Genomic DNA, 20381 nt, shown 5'->3' on the forward strand with positions numbered 1-20381 from the left:
GGGTATGGAATCAACACGTCCTCACTGCTCGCTAAGGTCCTTGGGGCAATAGCTAACCGAATGACTAGTGGGTGGAGTAGGGTGGGGTTGGGTTGGGTGAGGCGACACAGGTTTCATGGTTTGCTCCACAAGCATTAGCGCCCTAGTGCCACAGTCCCAGAGCATAATGTACCTCACAGGCAAAGGCTGAGCCACTGCCACGCAGCAGCCCCTGGATGGATATGCGTGCCTATTTATAGCTAATCCTGTTTCAGCGAGGTCGTGCTCTCTACCGTCCCTGAGACGGAGCAATTGGAGTTAAGTGCCGCTCGCGTGCTGTCATCGTGCGAGAGGGGGCTGGCAAAGGATGCAGCTAGGAAGCAGACGGGGCTCCATTCCTGTTTGTGACCGTTGATGGACAGATTGTCAGGGCTCTTCTGGGATGTTTCTGACATGGCTGCTTCTCTTCACCTCTGCACAGGAGTCCTGCCCCGCCGACGGCCATATCTGTGACTCACCTGTAAGTGACTCCGCCTTGACTTAATATAAACATATATCATATCAAATCAATATGAACAATCATTTGTGGGCTCTGGGGGGCTTTATTGGAGCTCATTAGATCTGCAGTTCATTTTGTTAGGATTACAACAACAAAACATGTTAGTGAAAATAGGATCATTTGCATGACCAGATGTGACCGCTTTTTGGATTTAGAATGTCATTTTTAAAGCTATACCAATGGTTTATTTATCCTTAATTTATGATTTGCTCTGTCACAAACACACACACACACAAACACAGTGTCGTAGCAACACTGAAATGTTATTAAGATATTCTCTAAGTATGTATTTACAGGGTGAAAGGTTAATGTGTACCACCATATTAAGATTAAGCATCTTAATACTGGAACAAATATGACATGGTTTAAAACGTTGCCATACGGTGGGTCTACACACAATACTGTATACAAGCATTTGGGTGTCTGGCTAGTCAGGTATTAACAGTGCCTTCAGAAAGTATCCACACCCCTTTACATTACTAGTGCTTCCAGTGAATTTTACATAGATTTTAAATTAATCTTTTTCACCCTGGCAAATCAATCTCTCCTGTATAGCTGAGTGGCATTGAAGCTCATGCCGGATGGCTTTTATTCAGTCAAAGCCGATGTCAGGGCTAACTGTATGTAGCCATTGTCAATGCCATAATATTGTTTTGACCCCGTCCCGCCCCTCTGGAAACTTCTTTCTCAAAATCTAAGGATCTGAATCACGTTTCTCTCTTTGCTCAACCTCTTCTGAACCCTCAACCAATTTGATCAATATGATAATGTAACCTATGTCTCTGCCTCATATTTCAGAACAACTGTGATATGAATGAACCTTCCAAAAATATATATGAAGGCTACAACCTTCTCTATTTGTTGTAAGGGATTTTGCCGTAGCACAAGCATGTTGCAGTCTACACATTGCATTGGTGCAAAACAATTAGCATTTTGTGTGACGATATCATCTTTATAGTTACGCTGCCATATAGCAAGCAGTCTGCCTCCTGTTAAGCCAATGTTTGCAATAATGATGAAAAAATAACATCGCTATTGACTTATCTGTCTCAGTTTTGCTTGTTTGGTATGCTGTGTAGGTTGCATATACCGTGCCTTCAGAAAGTATTCACACCCCCTGACTTTTTCCACATTTTCTTCTGTTACAGCCCGAATGTAAAATGGATACAATTTATTTTTTTGTCACACACAATACCCCATAATGTTAAAGTGGAATTATGTTTTTCAAAATGTTTACAAATTACACTGAACAAAAATGTAATTTTTTGTATTTATGTTACCTTTATTTAACTAGGCAGGTCAGTTAAGAACATATTCTTATTGCCTTGTTTGGGGCAGAGCAACAGATTTTTACCTTGTCAGCTCTGGGATTTGATCTTGCAACCTTTGAGTTACTAGTCCAATGCTCTAACCACTAGGCTACCTGCCACCTCAAAAATATAAACACAACATGCAACAATTTCAAAGATTATACTGAGTTACAGTTCATATAAAGACATCAGTCAATTTAAATGAATTCATCAGGCGCTAATCTGTGGATTTCACATGACTGGGAATACAGAAATGCATTTGTTGGTCACTGAGCCCTTAAAAAAAAGGTAGGGGCGTGGATCCAAAAAACAGTCAGAATCTCATAGAGTTGATCAGGCTGTTGTTTGTGTCCTGTGGAATGTTGTCCCACTCCTCTTCAATGGCTGTGCGAAGTTGCTGGATATTGGCGGGAACTGTAACACTTGTCGATCCAGAGCATCCCAAACAGGCTCAATGAGTGACATGTCTGGTGAGTATGCAGTCCATGGAAGAACTGGGACATTTTCAGCTTCCAGGAAGTGTGTACAGATCCTTGCGACATGGGGCTGTGAATTATCATGCTGAAACATGAGGTGATGGCAGCAGATGAATGGTATGACAATGGGCCTCAGGATCTCGTAACGGTATCTCTGTGCATTCAAATTGCCATTGATAAAATGCAATTGTGTTCGTTGCTCGTAGCTTATGCCTCCACATACCATAACCCCACCGCCACCATGGGGCAGTCTGTTTACAACATTGACATCTGCAAATGGCTCGCCTACACACAATGCCATACACAGTGTCTGCCATTGGCCCCGTACAGTTGAAAATTTGATTAATTTGTGATGAGCACACTTCTCCAGCGTGCCATTGGCCATCTAAGGTGAGCATTTGCCCACAGAAGTTGGTTACGATGCTGAACTGCAGTCAGGTCAAGACCCTGGTGAGGATGACAAGCACGCAGATGAGCTTCCCTGAGACGGTTTCTGACAGTTTGTGCAGAAATTCTCCGGTTGTGCAAACCCACAGTTTCATCAGCTGTCTGGGTGGCTGGTCTCAGACGATCCCGCAGATGAAGATGTGGAGGTCCATGGCTGGCGTGGTTACCTGTGATCTGCGGTTGTGAGGCCGGTTGGACGTACTGCCACATTCTCTAAAATGACATTGGAGGCGGAATGTTGTAGAGAAAATAACATTCAATTCTACGGCAACAGCTCTGGTGGACATTCCTGCAGTCAGCATGCCAACTGCCCGCTCCCCCAAAACTTGAGACATCTGTGGCATTGTGTTGTGTGTCAAAACTGCACATTTTAGAGTGGCCTTTTATTGGTGCACCTGTGTAATGATCATGCTGTTTAATCAGCTTCCTGATATGACACACCTGTCAGGTGGATGGATTATCTTGTTAAAGGAGAAATTATCACTAACAGGGAAATAAACTAATTTGTGCACAACATTTGAGAGAAATAAGCTTTTTGTACAAATGGAACATTTCTGGGATCTTTTATTTCAGCTAATGAAACATGGGACCAACACATGTTGCATTTTTTATTTATGTTCAGTATAATGAAAAATGTAAAAGCTGAAATGTCTTGAGTCAATAAGTATTCAACCCCTTTGGTATGGCAAGCCTAAATAAGTTCAGGAGTAAACATTTGCTTAACAAGTCACATAAGTTGCATGGGCTCACCCTGTCTGCATTAATAGTGTTAAACATGATTTTTTAATTACTATCTCAGCTCTGTACCCCACACAATTATCTTTAATATCCCTCAGTCGAGCAGTGGATTTCAAATAAAAATTCAACCACAAAGACCAGGGAGGTTTTTCAGTGCCTCGCAAAGAAGGGCAGCTACTCGTAGATGGGTAAAAATAAAAAAGCAGACACTGAATACCCATTAATTACACTTTGGATGGTGTATCAATACACCCAGTCACTATAAAGATACAGGCGTCCTTCCTAACTCAGTTGCCAGATAGGAAGGAAGCAGCTCAGGGATATCGCCATGAGGCTAATGGTGACTTTGAAACAATTACAGAGTTTAATGGCTGTGATAGGAGAAAACAACTGAAGATGGATAAACAATATCGTAGTTACTCCACAATACTAATCTAATTGACAGAGTGAAAATAAGGAAGCCTGTACAGAATACAAATATTCCAAAACATGCTACCTAAAGTAATACTGCAAAAAAATGTGGCAAAGCAATTCACTTTTTGTGCAGAATACAAATTGTTATGTTTGGGGCAAATCCTATAAAACATATTACTGAGTACCACTCTCCATATTTTCGAGTATAGTGGTGGCTGTATCATGTTATGGGTGTGCTTGTAATCATTAAGGACTGGGGAGTTTTTCGGGATAAAAAATAATCCGAATGGAGCTAAGCACAGGCAAAATCCTAGAGGAAAACCTGATTTAGTCTGCTTTCCACCAGAAACTGGGAGAGCAATTCACCATTCAGCAGGACAATAATCTAAACCTCAAGGCCAAATCTACACTGGAGTTGCTTACCAAGAAGACAGAGAATGTTCCTGAGTTGCCGAGTTACCGGTTTGACTTAAATCTACTTGAAAATCTATGGCAATACCTGGAAATGGTTCTCCAGCAATGATCAACAACCAATATGACATAGCTTGAAGAATTTTGAAAAGAATAATGGACAAATATTTTACAGACCCAGAAAGACTCACAGCTGTAATCGCTGCCAAAGGTGCTTCTACAAAGTATTGACTCAGGGGTGTGAATTCTTATGTTAATGAGATATTTCTGTATTTAATTTTCAATAAACATGTTTTCACTTTGTCATTATGGGGTGTTGTGTGTAGGTGGGTAAGAAACTATTGATTTAAATAAATTTTGCATGCAGGCTGTAACACATCAAATAAGTCATAATAATGTAATAAGTCACAGGGTATTAATACTTTCTGAAGGCACTGTCTCTTGCCTAAATAGCTGCATGTAACTCCACTCCTGAAAAAAGAACATGAAATTGCTAGACAACCTGTTTGTGCCATGCTTATGTTTGCAATAGCTTATTGTTACAACACACGAAGAACTTAGAGTTTTTGAACGGTTTTGTGTACAAGCGGCAGCAGAGTCACGGAGTGACTGAGCACTGAGCAGCATCTGAAAGAAGGTAGGCTAGTGGATCCCACATGCGTAGAAATCTCTGTATTTTTAGCAACAGCAAGAAAGACCACCCCCACAACATTTCTGTTTGTACCTAAGAAGTTTTTCCTGATTATTGTGCTTGGTGAGCCAGGACATCATCAAAAGTCTTCCAAATGAGAGGTAACCCTGGATTAATTTACACTAACTACCCACTGGTTTCCATGATACAAAACATTGTTTCCATGAAACCCAATGTTTTTTCTATGTAATGTAATATCAAAACATTTCCATTTGATGACGTATCATCCTGGGAATTGTTGTATTTCTAGTAGTGAAGTCATAAAGTACAGAAGAGAAATGCATGTACAGGGGCACACAGACAGAAAAGGCTGTAGAGATAACCCCATCCAAAGGGGTGGTGTGTGAGCTTAAGTGGTTAGCACTGCCACTAGACCAGACTGCGGCACAATCATTTCTAATAGGTTTCAGAGTGTCTGTTGTTATAGTATTGATGGCCTCATTGGAGAGGGAAAGCTGTCCAAATTAATGACATTTTTGGGGACCAATTTTGGCTCGTGAATGCTACATTCAAAATTACTTATAGAAAACCTTTGGGGAACACGTCCCCCTCTGTCCCCAGTGAAAGTTGAGCCCCTGATTGGATTTGAAAAAAGTCATACATTTTGTGTTTTTTGTCAACCAACTTTTAACCTAAATCCAATGACATGGTGAAATGTTTTGTTGATTTTTATGTTGAATTCACGTTAGTTGACAAATCAACCAATGTAAATCAAAACTAAACGTTGAACTGAGATCTGTGCCCAGTCGGGTCTCACTGATAATGACCTCTATCAAACCAAGAGCACACACACACAGAGACACACTATGAAAAAAACACAAACACATCCCCCCACACATACACTGAGCACACATTGTGAATGCACACCACGCACATTGCATGCACGCACGCACAGACACACACACACACATTTGTTTCTCCAGCCTCCATTTAGCATTAAGACAAATATAATTGATGAGAGAGTCATTGTTTGTTTGTGCTTCCCTTACCAAGGTCTAGTTTCCCTTTACAAGGTATTTAAATAGTTTACCTTCACAAGGTCTTTAAATAGTTTCCATAGTCAATGAGATTCACAGGATATAAGTGTTATGGATGTTAGAGAAATGCATGCACGCTCATCATCAGGGTCATGTGCTAGTTTTGTTCTGTTGAAATGCAACTAAATCCATGCATGGCTTCTGTAATGATGCATGCTTTCGCTTTCTGGTGGCAGTATGTGAATTCAGACAGAAAATGGATTAGGCGGATGTACATAGACGGAGATCCTGGAGAAAGGCCAACTGATATAAAGGTCCTGACATTAAGAGCAGAATGCTTCCGGACAAAATATATCTCAGGTCGACGCTCTGTATCCTGTGAGTCATTTTTATAGAAATACTCTTATTCATATTCATGACAGGTTTTCACATGACAGGGGTAAAGATGAAAGATTGGCTGAAAGTTGTACACAACATCCGGAAGTAGCATCAGCCACACTAGCACGATGGTGGAAAATTGTCTTTTATTAAGACGGTACACATATTTTCCCAGGTTTTCTAGGCCTGCTCGCCATTAAAGCTAGTTTAGGAGCAAACTGACACCAGAATGGAGGGTATTTTATGTAGCTGTTCGGCTGACGATAGTAGATCCGTCAAAACACAGGTAAATAGCGACCAATATCAACTGTCCAGGCTGAGTAGGAAGTTCAGTCTACCTGGAAAGATTTCACTCAAGGAAGAGTACAATGTGATGCCATGCCTTACTTATGAGCTAAACCTCAACAACTGAATTATAATTTCAGTAGAAGCAGAAATACCCATTATCATTCCTTTAGACACAATATCTAAAAGTTCCACTCTTGTGTTTAACCTGTGGATATTTAATGTATTGATCACCCCCGCAGTCCCAGCAAAACATGGTACATCCCCTGGTTGTGATTATAATAATTTCATCAAATTAAAATCTTCCTTTAGGGCAACAACTGTGCCCCAAGTTGCAATTTGGCAGATGTAATGCACCACAGGCAAAGTAGAGCTGACTTTACAGTAGTAAAAACAAAGGGGGTGGCATTGTCTTCACTTTTCCACAGTGTGTCTCCCCTTCACAGTGTTAGTGGCTCTCTCAGGAACAGCAAACAGTGGCTGCTGAGCGCACCAATGCTACAGATTGTCTAATTAGATTAAGCAAGAGGCTTTCCTGAGATAATCATTGAGCGAGCCTTTTTCCTCGAATGAAGCCTGTGTCGGTAGAGAGTCTGCGCGTTGAAGGTCAAACCATAATTTTCAAAGGAAAATCTGCAATTTGTACATATCCCCGAGAAGGTTAACTATCTGGATAACCTCGAGAAGTGCCGTTAGAGCTTCCTTTGGGCATAATGGGGGTGTTTCTGGAGTTCTGTGAAAGACACTGCCTTCCCTAACCGGACTGGTGGTATTACCAGCATATACCTCCTGTTGCTATGAGGATAAGAAAAGGGGGATTTCAAGTAAGTACAAACTCCAATATTGGTGAATGTAGAAACAATGTCTAAAATCAATAGTTAGTGTCAACATGAAATGTTGTACAGAAATGTGTGTCATGTCCCTTTAATAATGCTCCAGTTGGTTCTGCTGGTGTCTGCTACCATTGTAAGGTATTGTCCAGGGTCACTGGTTAGCTGTGCTTGATGGGGTTATACTTCTTATTGCTCCATGGGGTAGAATTAAGAGTCATATATTGCAATGGTGATTTTTACCTGCTCATACTGTCTGGTGTTTGAGTTAAGGCCTGATAATCTTGTCTCCCTCCATCACAGACACTGTCTGTTCAGCCCTAATTAGAATCGGAGACTTTCTTGACCTCTGAATCGACTCCCTGGATCGATGTCTTCAGGCTTCACAATTTTCACCGCAAGGCACACCCACCGTGTTTGTAATTAGTTGCACCTTGTGTGTTATTATTAGCCCTACTAGGCCTAGATATGTCAGTAAGGATGAGCATATAGGTCTTCAACATCTATTTGTCCTTTGACCTTAGAATGAGTTCAATTTTTTTCTACAGTTCCTCTCCTAATTTCATGGGATTTTTCAAGTGAAGTACACTTTGCCTAAAGCTAATCATTCTAGGGCCAACATTTGTTATGTAGCTGAACTAATTTTAGTCTTTCATTTCTTAAATGGACTTGGCAGATATTCCCTTCCCAGTTCCCTGGGCCTCATGTTAAAGCCATCTGTCACCTTGTGTACTAGCCAGTGGGTCTGAGTTTCAGATGGGCTCGCCCCTAACAGAACTCTCACTTCAAGTTCACTGAGTCAAAAACTATTAATTGATTAACTGAGATGGGATGTCTAGAGCTATAACAGTTAGAGACAATAATAATTTCCTCATCATTTCAGGAGAATGATAACTCTGGTGATTCGATTGTATTGCAGTTTACAGCATTGACCTGGAATACAAAGATACATTGGTTAACAATGTAACATTTAGAAAACAATGGTCATGTCTTTGTTGAATTATGGGTGAATTCTACCTCAAATAGCTTTTGCACACAGAGGCTGTGCAGAAGCTTGGCATAAACGTTGCCTAAGATCTCCAAATATTTACTTTAAGGCAGATGTTCGCTATTCCATCTGTTGCTGTTAGATTTGTGTTTGCTACCCAAGTTATGCAGTAGTAGCAGATAGCAGTTTGGTTTACAATTTAGAAAGTAACCCTAATTTTAATTATTCCTCATTGGAAAGCATTGAAGAGAATTAGAATTTCAGTGTACTTCCTGAATTGACTGGAATTGAAAATGGAATCTACCCCAACCCTGGCAGACAGTTAGACAATATCAACAGGAGTATCAGCGTACATAATTGGTGTGAGGTTCAATGTTATTCTTCATTAATGTGGCAAAAGAACAGCATTTCACCATATGCAGGACCCAGTTTGTCAAAAGGAAAGACCTTAGACAAAAAATGGAAAACCTTTTACTCAATGTTTTTTTTTAAATATTTTTCAGATGTAGCCTTGTGAGGACTTCAGCCAACACCAACAGCCAAGATGAGAGAGTGGGCTTACAGGAATCAAATGAAAATGTCTTTCTTCTTATCCAAGTCACGCTCTATGGAGTCAAGCAACTTACATCCCTGAGAAATAACAGTAGTTTATGGAAAATACCGGATTTTGCCTCTGAAGATTTGACTTGCCTTTTTTGGGAAAGCCTCTCTCCACCACCCTTGAGTTATAGAGGAGACATGGCCAGCAACTCGTTCCGTGAGTCGAAGCGTGGTAAACATGCACAGGCCAACCATGATGTTGGAGATTTCAACTGCTCGCTCAAGGAGCTGCGCTCCCTCATGGAACTCAGGGGACCTGAGGGAATAACTAGAATCCAAGAATGTTATGGAGATGTCCAAGGACTCTGTACCAGACTGAAAACATCCCCTATTGATGGTAAATATGCTGCTGACCATCCTTGCTTTGTGTCTTTTTGTTCTGTTTTTAGGTCTGGTTTCTGATACACCAATACTTCTACTGCTCATCAGGGCTAGGCTTAACTCCAATGCAGTGAATTGTAATTTAAGAAAAACCCTAATTTTAGTAATGGATGCATTTAATTAATGAGTTGAATTCTAATTAATCTGGTTGCTGAAATGAAATTGACTTCAACCTGACCGATAATAACAAGTTCATGGTTACATTTTGAATACAATAACAATTCTAGCATCTACAACAGCAAAGTAGAATGATTATAGATACTGCATTGATTCCATTGGAGTTGTCATGAGTTACTCCGGCTACACAATCTCAAGATATGCATGCCTTTTAACACAATGTCTTGTTGAGTTGATTGTATTGAGAGGAACTGGTGTGGGCTAGGATGTGGGCTTTGAGCGGAAGGCACTCTGCAGGGCCTGGCTGTCACTTCTCTACACTTGGGGATAACTCACACTTTTCACACAGTTTGGCTGCTTCAGGGGACAGATGTCAAAGTGTGTTCATGTGGTTTGGATATGTAAAACTCATTGACAGACTGGACTTGTCTTGTGTTGGTCTCAAGGAGAGGTAGGAATGACTGAACTTGTCTTGTGTTGGTCTCAAGGAGAGGTAGGAATGACTGGACTTGTCTTGTGTTGGTCTCAAGGAGAGGTAGGAATGACTGGACTTGTCTTGTGTTGGTCTCAAGGAGAGGTAGGAATGACTGAACTTGTCTTGTGTTGGTCTCAAGGAGAGGTAGGAATGACTGGACTTGTCTTGTGTTGGTCTCAAGGAGAGGTAGGAATGACTGGACTTGTCTTGTGTTGGTCTCAAGGAGAGGTAGGAATGACTGGACTTGTCTTGTGTTGGTCTCAAGGAGAGGTAGGAATGACTGGACTTCGAAATGGAGAATTAAGTGAAAAACTATTATGAATAGTGTGGCCTGCATAATATTAATATATTCATTTGTAAACATTTATAAGCATTTAAAAGTATTACAACTAATACAAAAATATACAGTATAATTCATAAAGCATTTAAATATGCATTGATACACATTTACTAGCAATATACACTACCGTTCAAAAGTTTGGGGTCACTTAGAAATGTCCTTGTTTTCTTGGACGAAACTTTGCTTTTGTCCAAGAATCCTCAATTTGTAGCAATTACAGCCTTGCAGACCTTTGGCATTCCAGTTGTCAATTTGTTGAGGTAATCTGAAGAGATTTCACCCCATGCTTCCTGATGGCTTGATGGGCACTTCTTACGTACCATACTGTCAAGTTGCTCCCACAACAGCTCAATAGGGTTGAGATCCGGTGACTGTGCTGGCCACTCCATTATAGACAGCTGACTGCATCTTCCCTAAATAGTTATTGCATAGTTTGGAGCTGTGCTTTGGGTGATTGTCCTGTTGTAGGAGGAAATTGGCTCCAAATAAGCACCATCCACAGTGTATGGCATGGCGTTGCAAAATGGAGTGATAGCCTTCCTTCTTAAAGATCCCTTTTACCCTGTACAAATCGCCCACTTTACCACCACCAAAGCACCCCCAGACCATCACATTGCCTCCACCATGCTTGACAGATGGCTTCAAGCACTCCTCCAGCATCTTTACATTTTTTCTGCGTCTCACGAATGTTCTTCTTTGTGATCTGAACACCTCAAACTTAGATTTGTCTGTCCAAAACACTTTTTTCCAATCTTCCTCTGTCCAGTGTCTGTGTTCTTTTGCCTATCTTAATCTTTTATTTTTATTGTCCAGTCTGAGATATGGCTTTTTCTTTGCAACTCTACCTAGCATCCCGGAGTCACCGCTTCACTGTTGACGTTGAGACTGGTGTTTTGCGGGTACTATTTAATGAAGCTGCCAGTTGAGGACTTGTGAGGCATCTGTTTCTCAAACTAGACACTCTAATGTACTTGCCCTCTTGCTCAGTTGTGGACCGGGGCCTCCCACTCCTATTTCTATTCTGGTTAGAGCCAGTTTGCTCTGTTCTGTGAAGGGAGTAGTACACAGCGTTGTACCAGATCTTCAGTTTCTTGGCAATTTCTCACATGGAATAGCCTTCATTTCTCAGAACAAGAATAGACTGACGAGCTTCAGAAGAAAGTTCTTTGTTTCTGGCCATTTTGAGCCTGTAATCAAACCCACAAATACTGATGCTCCAGATACTCAACTAGTCTAAAGAAGGCCAGTTTTATTGCTTCTTTAATCAGAACAACAGTTTTCAGCTGTGCTAACATAATTGCAAAATGATCAATTAGCCTTTTAAAATGATCACCTTGGATTAGCTAACACAACGTGCCATTGGAACACAGGAGTGATGATTGCTGATAATGGGCCTCTGTACGCCTAGGTAGATATTCCAAAAGAAAATCTGCCATTTCCAGCTACAATAGTCATTTACAACATTACCAATGTCTACACTGTATTTCTGATCAATTTGATGTTGTTTTAAAATGGAACAAAAATCTATTTCTAAGTGACCCCAAACTTTTGAAAGGTAGTGTATTTACATTATTTAGCAGACGCTCTTATCCAGAGCGACTTACAGTAGTGAATGCATACATTTCATTTCATGCATTTCTTTATTTTTTGTACTGGCCCCCCGTGGGAATCGAACCCACAACCCTGGCGTTGCACACACCATGCTGGCATTGCAAACACCATGCTCTACCAACTGAGCCACAGGGAAGGCCTGTATATTGGCTTATTCATAGATGTTTTTTCCCAGTTGAAGGCTGTTGGGAAAGACACATTTTGTAGTAACAGAAACCAGCTTCAAATCCATGTGTGGATGGATTGATGTCATGTTAAATATTGTTTGGCTGACACATTAGCCATAAACCTTTTTCCAGTTTGATATACTTGTGCTGATGCTCTACTCTGCTCCTATCTGCACACAGAATACAGAGGCCACTTTGTGACACACCTTAGACTACTACTTCCCTGTTGTGCTTCTGCGTAAACACTTTGATGACCTTTGTTGAACTCTTAGGGAATTATATTTAGAATGTGATTCCGGATAACATAAAAAATGTACAATGCTCCCTCACACATCCCTGCTTAAGATTGTATTATAATACACACTTTTTTTATTCTGCAAATTCATGTGATAAACATCAATTTTGCAACAACCGATGGTTCTCCCGATCACTGCCGGTTGTGATACAGCCCGGGATCGAACCTGTGTCTGTAGTGACCCCTCTAACACTGCAATGCAGTGTCTTAGACCGCTGCGCCACTCAGGAGACCCTTACTTTATTGTTTACAGAACATTAGGGTCTGAATGATCATTAAACCGAAGCCATGCCCTTTCTTTAACAGGATTCACCCTATGACCTGGTCCAGTAACTCAGTCACTCGGGCAAAAACACAGCTGCTACTGCAACATCATAAGAAGTGGCTGACAAAAAAACCTAGGCTACTGAAGATAGCTAGCTATATGGTGGTTAATCAATTATTAGCTACCTAGCTAGCTAGCTAATATTACCTGGCTAACATAAGCTAACGTTAGCTTGCTTGTCCAAAGTCCAGCTAGTTTCTATAGCCAAGTCAGATAACACCAGTCAGTTGAAAGCTAGCTAGCCAATGAACAGGCAAAGAAGGGTAGCTAGCTATATTTTTATATGGAAGGTTTTTACACAAATAACTTCATCCATTAGCTAGCTAGCTAGAGCTAGACAACAACAGCTGACATTAACACAGAAGCACATTGACAATTAAATACAGAAATAACACATTTACATAAGTATTCACACCCCTGAGTCAATACCCTGTAGAAGCACCTTTGGCGGCGGTTACAGCTTTGAGTCATTTTAGTTATGTCTGTATCAGCTTTGTACATCTGGATTTGGGGATTTTCTCCCATTCTTCTTTGCAGATTTTCTCAAGCTATGTTAAGATAGATGGGGAGCGGCGATGAACAGCAAGGATTTGCCTGTATTTGGCTCCATTAATTGTTCCTTCTTTCCTTACCAGTCTCCTAGTCCCTGCCACTGTTTAAGGATCCCCATAGCATGATGCTGCCACCACCGTGCTTCATGGTAGGGATGGTGTTAGACGGGTGATGAGCTGTGCCTGAGATATTTCTGTATTTCATTTTCAATACATTTGCAAAAATGTCTAAATGCATGTTTTCACTATGTCATTATGGACAATTGTGTGTACAGTGGCTTGCGAAAGTATTCACGCCCCTTGGCATTTTTCCTATTTTGTTGCCTTACAACCTGGAATTAAAATGTTTTTTTTGGGGGGGGGGGGGTTGAATCACTTGATTTACACAACATCTTTGAAGATGCAAAATATTGTTTCTTGTGAAACAAACAAGAAATAAGACAAAAAAACTGAAAACTTGAGCGTGCATAAATATTCACCCCCCCAAAGTCAATACTTTGTATAGCAACCTTTTGCAGAAATTACAGCTGCAAGCCTCTTGAGGTATGTCTCTATAAGCTTGGCACATCTAGCCACTGGAATTTTGCCCATTCTTCAAGGCAAAACTGCTTCATCGCCTTCAATTTGGATGGGTTCCGGTAGTGTACAGCAATCTTTAAGTCATACCACAGATTCTCAATTGGATTGAGTTCTGGGCTTTGACTAGGCCATTCCAAGTCATTTAAATGTTTCCCATTAAACCACTTGTGTTGCTTTAGCAGTATGCTTAGGGTCATTGTCCTGCTGGAAGGTGAACCTCCGTCCCAGTCTCGAATCTCTGGAAGACTGAAACAGGTTTCCCTCAAGAATTTCCCTGTATTTAACGCCATCCATCAATCCTTCAATTCTGACCAGTTTCCCAGTCCCTGGTGTTCTTCGGGTGATGAGAGGTGTTGGGTTTGCACCAGACATTTTCCTCGATGGCCAAAAAGTTCAATTTTAGTCTCAACTGACCAGAGTACCTTCTTCCATATGTTTGGGGAGTCTCCCACATGCCTTTTGGCGTACACCAAACACGCTTATTTCTTTCTTCAAGCAATGGCTGTTTTCTGGCCACTCTTCTGTAAATCCCAGCTCTGTGGAGTGTACGGCTTAAAGTGGACCTATGGACAGATACTCCAATCTCCAATCTCCGCTGTGGAGCTTTGCAGCTCCTTCCGGGTTATCTTTGGTCTCTTTGTTGCCTCTGACTAATGCCCTCCATGCCTGGTCTGTGAGTTTTGGTGTACTGCCCTCTCTTGACAGGCTTGTTGTGGTGCCATATTCTTTCCATTTTTAATAATGGATTTAATGGTGCTCCGAGGGACGATCAAAGTTTCAGATATTTTTTTATAACCCAACCCTGATCTGTACTTCTCCACAACTTTGTCCCTGAAATGTTTGGAGAGCTCCTTGGTCTTCATAGTGCTGCTTGCTTGGTGGTGCCCCTTGCTTAGTGGTGTTCCAGACTCTGGGGCCTTTCAGAACAGGTGTATATATACTGAGATCATGTGACAGATCATTTGACACTTAAATTGTACACAGGTGGACTTTATTTAACTAATTATGTGACTTCTGAAGGTAGTTAGTTGCACAAGATCTTATTTAGGGGCTCCATAGCAATGGGGTGAATACATATGCACGTACCACTTTTCTGTTTTGAATTTTTTTGAATTTTTTGAAACAAGTTATTTTTTTCATTTCACTTCAACAATTTGGAATATTTTGTGTATGTCCATTACATGAAATACAAATAAAAATATTTTGAAATTACAGATTTTAATGCAACAAAATAGGAAAACACGCAAAGGGGATGAGTACTTTTGCAAGGCACTGTAGATGGGTGATAAAAAAGTATAATTCTATCAATTTTGAATTCAGGCTGTAACGCAACATAATGTGGAATAAGTCAAAGGGTATGAATTCTTTCTGAAGGCACTGCATGAGTAAATGTGTCCAATACACCACCACCTGTTGTTATGTTGGGCACATACTGACCAAATAAAGATGTGAAATATTTTTTCTCAAATACATGTTTTACTAAAATAACCGTTAATGAAATACAGTCAAAACAGCTCGCTCAATCAAGCATGATGGTCTTGTAAGTTTTTTTAAAAGCAAACTTACTTTCATATAATTCCAAAAAGTTTGAAAAGGTAATGGAATGGAATTAGTGTAGTGTGTGAAGAATCCAATACTTTAACTTGTATGCGGTACAAATCACATTATTGTGGGATCATCTCTTCTAAGAGTATGAATTAGGCTGTTTGCGAAGGTTTGAATCCTAATCAACCTGCGTACACATTGTTTGAAGTGCAATAGACCAACATGGGCTACTGTAGTAGGTCAAAGCTGTGTGCTAGAAAACCTTGGTAGAGCATGGGTAGAGTTGGCATTGTGGTCCTCATGTAAATTTCCTTTCTGTTTTGGCTTCACACCAATGCCTACATTTCACTTAAAACATATTTTTGGTTTTTAATAGGTATAGGTGGGTGTTCACTGCTGTTTGGAGCCAAAGTTCCTTGGTGTTCCATGAGGACAGGGCATTCCATGCAGTGTCACATTCTGTCCTTTGACATTTGCCAGGCATTATTTATTCATTCACAATGGCCTTCTCATGCACACTCAATAAACAACTTTAGCATTTTGTCATCACGCTCCATTTCTGACCCACCAACTGAGACATGATTGACATACATAGAGCATTAAAATGTCACACGCAGCTTGACTACATAGGAAAATCCATTCGACTGACACATAAAGATACACTGCTGCGCCACTGCAATATAACTCAATGGCGACCTGTGGGCGCAGATTGATTTACCTTGTGTAATCCCCCTCACCTTAAACGCCCGAGCATGGCAGTTGATTGCTTGGTTCAGGACTAATCTCTCATGCTTGTGTAACATTTTTATTCCTCCTTTTTGTTCATTTTTTTATGCTGTGGCAGCTCAAAGCCTGTATGTCTAGCGTTATTCAGTGATAGGTTGAAGCATAACCGCAGGTGCTTTTCCCCTGAGTTGGAATCTAACCTTTAAGTGTCAGAAGAAGCAAAATTGCTTTGAGGGAATAAGCATACTAACTCAACTGAGGTCAGAGAAGGCCTAGGCTGCTCTCAATGCAGACTGCCTGGAGTCACACAAGCAGCCATTTGACCCATACTGCAGTGATAACGATAGAGTCATCAGCTCTCCAGGGGGAATTCAAGATAGGTCATGCCTCATGATATTAGTTCAAAGTAGGGTGATATGGCGTAAAAATCATATCTCTGTTTTTTTTCAATCCCATGGGTGATTCATGATCTCGTTTTTCTTTTCTCAAAATACAATTAAACCTCAAGGCACTGCATTTCAAACAGTCAGCAATAATCTAATGAATTCAGGGCTTGTAATATTATACCTAGGCTTAATATAATCCGTCCACCACCATAGGACCCACTAAAAATGTAACTATTTTATCAAAATAGTTTAACCAGCTATTTCGCAATAATCACTGATCTGGCTTTCAAGTTTGTCTATGAAAATGCCCTTTTTGTCAATAAATACCAGAACCATGCACAATGCACACCCCCACTAAAAATGACCAACTTCTTGTAACAAGCATTATAGAAAATGAACACAGGTCTCATAAACAACCTTTCAAACACAAGCCCACATTGTAGTGAGTAACCAGATAAATATTTATATTTTAAGTCTAGCCAACTTGGATCTATTTACTGGCTAACAAGGTAGAACAGTTGACCTGTTATGAACACACCCTCCTGTCCGTCTCCAACTGTTAGAACAGCATGCTAGCCTGTCCACTTTGTTTAGATGTTGAAATCAAGTGGCCTACCTGTACACATAAGACAATGCTTTATTCTCAGAATGAGAATGAGTTGCCAATTCTTTATATAAATGTGTATTTTTATGCTCATTGCACATTTATAAAATGACTAGACAGCTAGCACATGACAGTCTGTGGCTAAAATGTTGCTAGCGGTATGTGCTACAACAATGCCACACGCAACAGAAACTGAGCATTCATTTTCCAGAAACAAAGTTAATTGATAGGCTAGTAGGCTCACATTGCTGGAGTTGCAACATAAAAAGGGTATCATTAGAAAGGTTAAAGGGAAATTTCTAAATGTTTCATATTCATCATCTCCAGCACCACCCCAACAGCAACATATGTGAAAATTCAGTGTTTCTACACTACCGGTCAAAAGGTTTAGAACACCTACTCATTCAAGGGTTTTTCTTTATTTTTTTATTTTCTACATTGTCGAATAATAGTGAAGACATCAAAGCTATGAAATAACACATATGGAATCATGTAGTAACCAAAAAAGTGTTAAACAAATTAGATTCTTCAAATATCCATCCTTTGCCTTGATGACAGCTTTGCACACTCTTGGAATTCTCTGAACCAGCTTCACCTGGAATGCTTTTCCAACAGTCTTGAAGGAGTTCCCACATATGCTGAGCGCTTGTTGGCTGCTTTTCCTTCACTATGCAGTCCGACTCATCCCAAACCATTTCAATTTGGTTGAGGTCGGGGGATTGTGGGGGCCAAGTCATCTGATGCAGCACTCCATCACTCTCCATCTTGGTAAAATAGCCTGTACACAGCCTGGAGGTGTGTTGGGTCATTGTCCTGTTGAAAAACAAATGATAGTCCCACTAAGCCCAAACCAGATGGGATGGTATATCGCTGCAGAATGCTTTGGTAGCCATGGTGGTTAAGTGTGCCTTGAATTCTAAATAAATCGCAGACAGTGTCACCAGCAAAACACCCCCCACCATAACACCTCCTCCTCCTTGTTTTACGGTGGGAAATACACATGCAGAGATCATCCGTTCAACCACACTACATCTCACAAAGACACGGCGGTTGGAAACAAAAATCTCCAATTTGGACTCTAATGTCCATTGCTTGTGTCTCTAAGGCCCAAGCAAGTCTCTTCTTCTTATTGGTGTCCTTTAGTAGTGGTTTATTTGCAGCAATTCGACCATGAAGGCCTGATTCACAGTCTCCTCTGAACACTTGAAGTTCAGATGTGTCTGTTACTTGAACTCTGTGAAGCATTTATTTGGGCTGCAATTTCTGAGGCTGGCAACTCTAATGAATTTATCCTCTGCAGCAGAGGTAACTCTGGGTCTTCCATTCCTGTGCGGTCCTCATGAGAGCCTGTTCTATCATAACCCTTGATGGTTTTTGCGACTGCGCTTGAAGAAACTTTCAAAGTTCTTGAAATGTTCCGTATTGAATGACCTTCATGTCTTAAAGTAATGATGGAGTGTCATTTCTCTTTGCTTATTTGAGCTGTTCTTGCCATAATATGGACATGGTCTTTTACCATTTTTACATTTACATTCTAGTCATTTAGCAGACGCTCTTATCCAGAGCGACTTACAGTAGTGAATGCATACATTTCATACATTTTTATTTTTTATTTTTTTTGTACTGGCCCCCCGTGGGAATCGAACCCACAACCCTGGCGTTGCACACACCATGCTCTACCAACTGAGCCACAGGGAAGGCCCTACCAAATAGGGCTATCTTCTGTATAACCCTCCTACCTTGTCACCACTGATTGGCTCAAACGCATTAAGAAGGAAAGAAATTCCACAAATTAACTTTGAAGAAGGCACAACTGTTAATTGAAATGCATTCCAGGTGATTACATCATGAAGCTGGTTGAGAAATGCCAAGTGTGCAAAACTGCCATCAAGGCAAAGGGTTGCAGACCATCTCTCCTCACTAGCTGGTTGAAGTTTTGTGCAGACCATCTCTCCTCACTAGCTGGTTGAAGTTTTGTGCAGACCATCTCTCCTCACTAGCTGGTTGACGTTTTGTGCAGACCATCTCTCCTCACTAGCTGGTTGAAGTTTTGTGCAGACCATCTCTCCTCACTAGCTGGTTGAAGTTTTGTGGCCACAAGCAGCAATGCTTATTATTTTGCACTGCTAAATCTGACATGGCATGATTGATAAATGACAGATTTCTTTGTTTCACACACACACACCACATTGGTGTCACTGACCATTACTTTTTAGGTATACTCAGGGCGGAGTTGTAACTTCTATGTTAATAGACAAGGCTGCCGTCTCCTGTCCCTTTTATTTGTTATTGTCATAGAGGCACTAGAGATCTCTATAAAATCTATCGAGAATACAGTATAAGAGGAGTAAACCAAGTTTGTTGTGTCTTTTGCCTGTCCATTTGGCTCAGAGATTAGATCAGTTTGCTTTCTGTATCAGAAGTGCAGAGGCAGAATCACCTAATGGAAATGTATGTCTTTGTCATAATTTTCTTTAAATCAATGATTAAATGTAAAGAAAAGTACAGTCAATACAATCTCAGATCTGGTTGCATTATGAAGCACCTTTCAGCGAGAATACATGTGTCCATCAAAAAGGTTTTGGTGTGGTTTTGTGTGGTTTTGGTGTGACACCTTCTGTCTGCAAAATAACAAAAATCTTACCAATGATATTGGAATATTGCAGCTCGCAGGTGCATCATTAAACAGGATCCCATACTGACTGTTGGTATCTGCACAGTATCTGCATAGTATTGCCATCATGGACAACGTAAAAAAAGATGCATCTTACTGCAAGTATTTTGAGTGGTCTTTTTGCGCATGCCAGTGCTATTTAACATACTGTTTACATTTTACATTTTAGTCATTTAGCAGACGCTCTTATCCAGAGCAACTTACAGTAGTGAATGCATACATTTCATACATTTTTGAGTCTAGCATGTTGTTTGAGGGCAGATGAGGGCTTTGAATGGCATTGATTTGGCTAGACTGTTCTAAAGACCCCTGTGATGTAACATTCCATGGGCCGTGTTCATGGTCCTCCGACCTTTGTCAGGTTTAGTCATGAACACAGCCCATGCAGAGCCACCACAAAGGTCTAAAGCTTCAGGTTAGAAAGCCTCCAAAAACAAACAACTCTAACCGTTCTTGACAGGTTCTGTTTCTGCTGTTCAGTGTGTGAACATAATGAAAAGTTCAAACAGACAGGTCTGCATT

At 40.7% G+C, this 20381-nt stretch overlaps 1 protein-coding gene across 1 annotated transcript in view; it reads left to right on the forward strand.

The window, feature by feature from the left end:
- Positions 1-253: 253 nt before the first annotated feature.
- The window catches only part of LOC115192764 (plasma membrane calcium-transporting ATPase 1-like), a 35778-nt gene continuing 15650 nt past the window's right edge, over positions 254-20381 (forward strand). Inside the window, exons 1-2 of the mRNA XM_029751593.1 lie at positions 254-499; positions 8987-9420. Coding sequence (XP_029607453.1) covers positions 9222-9420 — 199 coding nt within the window. The 5' untranslated portion in view covers positions 254-499; positions 8987-9221. The remainder of the gene's footprint in view (positions 500-8986; positions 9421-20381) is intronic.

This window comes from Salmo trutta, chromosome 4, assembly GCF_901001165.1.
Source record: "Salmo trutta chromosome 4, fSalTru1.1, whole genome shotgun sequence".
NCBI classification, from domain to species: Eukaryota; Metazoa; Chordata; class Actinopteri; order Salmoniformes; family Salmonidae; genus Salmo; species Salmo trutta.